Source organism: Mesitornis unicolor, unplaced genomic scaffold, assembly GCF_000695765.1.
Source record: "Mesitornis unicolor isolate BGI_N332 unplaced genomic scaffold, ASM69576v1 scaffold27114, whole genome shotgun sequence".
NCBI lineage: Eukaryota > Metazoa > Chordata > Aves > Mesitornithiformes > Mesitornithidae > Mesitornis > Mesitornis unicolor.
Genome location: NW_010180130.1, coordinates 1,930 through 3,846, shown reverse-complemented (window position 1 = coordinate 3,846; position 1,917 = coordinate 1,930). Strand labels below are relative to the sequence as shown.

General features: G+C 60.2%; 1 protein-coding gene across 1 annotated transcript; it reads left to right on the top strand.

Annotated features, from left to right (window-relative positions):
- Window positions 1–924: 924 nt before the first annotated feature.
- CSDC2 (cold shock domain containing C2, RNA binding) lies at window positions 925–1,912 on the top strand (the record flags this gene model as incomplete). Its single annotated transcript, XM_010183013.1, has 3 exons — window positions 925–1,106; window positions 1,353–1,475; window positions 1,787–1,912. Coding segments are annotated over exons 1-3 (425 nt in total), but the record flags the coding sequence as incomplete, so codon positions are not given.
- Window positions 1,913–1,917: the final 5 nt, after the last annotated feature.

Here is a 1,917-nt window from a genome sequence, read left to right as displayed (position 1 = left end):
TGCAGCGACTGATGAAGAGAAATCAGCAGAGCAAAGGGTTTCTGAGCAAGCGGCCGCAGTGCTGATCACGCAGCAGAGCGTCTCGCTGGGAGGCTTAAAAATGCACACCCCCGCCAATTTCATGCTTGGGATGGCTCGGCGAGGACAGCCGTGCCCACGCTCGCTCTGGCTCTTGCTCTTCGCAGACCATGTCTTGCACATTGCACATCCTCCTCTGTCAGCCAAAGGTTGTGGGTTTCTGCCCCTTGGGGTTTTAACTCTTTGCAAACTGCATGGTGCCAGCCAAAATCTGGAGTCCGATGACTGCAGCGGCAGGAGGCTGGGGCAACTGCCAGCAGTGGGGAGACCTCAGACCCCAGGCCTTGACCTACCTGAAATCTCAGCCTTTGTCCTTCACCCTTTTAGCAGAAATCTTGGGCTGAGAGAGGATCGCAGAGGCTGGGGCTGGGGTCCTGGGTGTGCTGACATTGCCTGGACATCCTTCCCAAAATGGTCCTTGATTGTGGCAGCCCCTGCTCAGCTGCTCCTTGTCCCAGGGTGTGCTTTTTATTGGCTTCATCTCTAATATGGGGGGTTATCCTGGAAAATGAGAGACCAAGCTGCAAACCAAGCTCTTTCCTTGCCTCGGAACTGATTTGCTGGAACATCCTGGGTTGCTCCAGGCTTCCTGGGGTGATTCACAGCACTGGGGGTTGGTGCCCGGTAAAGAAGGCTGGCAGGAAGCCACATGTGCCCACAGATGTGGGGCTGGGAGCAGAGGGGGCAGTTCCTGACAGCAAACTGTCCCCACCAAAAGGCCCCCCTGTGGATCCTGTAACCTCTTCTCACTTCGCTCTCCAGGTTGCAGGCAGCAGATCCCTGTGCCCAGGTTCCCTTTCTCCTGCCACCCGCCTGCCCACCCCCAAAACAGAGGAGCTTGCTGGCCCCACCATGTCGTCGGACCCCAGCGCCCCGCCGGCGGTGCCGCCCCTGCACTCCCCCAAATCACCGGTGTGGCCCACCTTCCCCTTCCAGCGGGAGGGCAGCCGCATCTGGGAGCGGGGCAACCTCCTGCTGCGGGACCTGCCCAGCCCCCTCCCCACCAAGAGGACCAGGACCTACTCAGCGTAAGTACCCACCACGCGGCAAGTGGGTTTGGGACTCTCCAGTGGAGCTGAGTGGGGACCACGCTCACCAGCAGCACCTGCAAAACCCTTTATGCCTGGTGCATGTCACCATCACAGCGCCTGGCATCACTGCAGCCACCTGCCCTGGGGTGTTTTGGGTGGGTGCAATGCGCTCTCTCAGGAGATGCCATGTTTTCGTAGCAAACCTGCTGCCAGTGAGACATCTCCATCCCATTCCTCCCACAGGACGGCACGGGCCTCTGCCGGACCCATCTTCAAGGGCGTCTGCAAGCAGTTCTCCCGCTCTCAGGGCCACGGGTTCATCACCCCCGAGAATGGCACAGAGGACATTTTCGTCCACGTGTCTGAGTAAGTCCAGGGGTTGTGTGGTGCTGAGGTACCCTGGAGCTGCTGTGCCCCAGGCCTGTGGGCTGGAGTGGGGATGTCTCCATGGGGTGGGGATGGGACTTTCCCTTGTCCTCTACCCCTGTGGGCTGGAGTGGGGATGTCTCCATGGGGTGGGGATGGGACTTTCCCTTGTCCTCTACCCCTGTCGCCTGTGGGTTTTCATGCCCAAGGTGCAGCTGGTGGCTTGGGTAGCTTCCTCGGTGCTGGGTAGCCCAGGATGGACGTTCAGCTCTTGGCCCCAGCCCCACCACCTCTCCTCTCCTCTCCTGCAGCATTGAGGGGGAGTATGTCCCGGTGGAGGGGGATGAGGTGACGTACAAGGTCTGCCCGATACCCCCCAAGAACCAGAAGTTCCAGGCGGTGGAGGTGGTCCTCACCAACCTGGTGCCCCACACGAAGCACG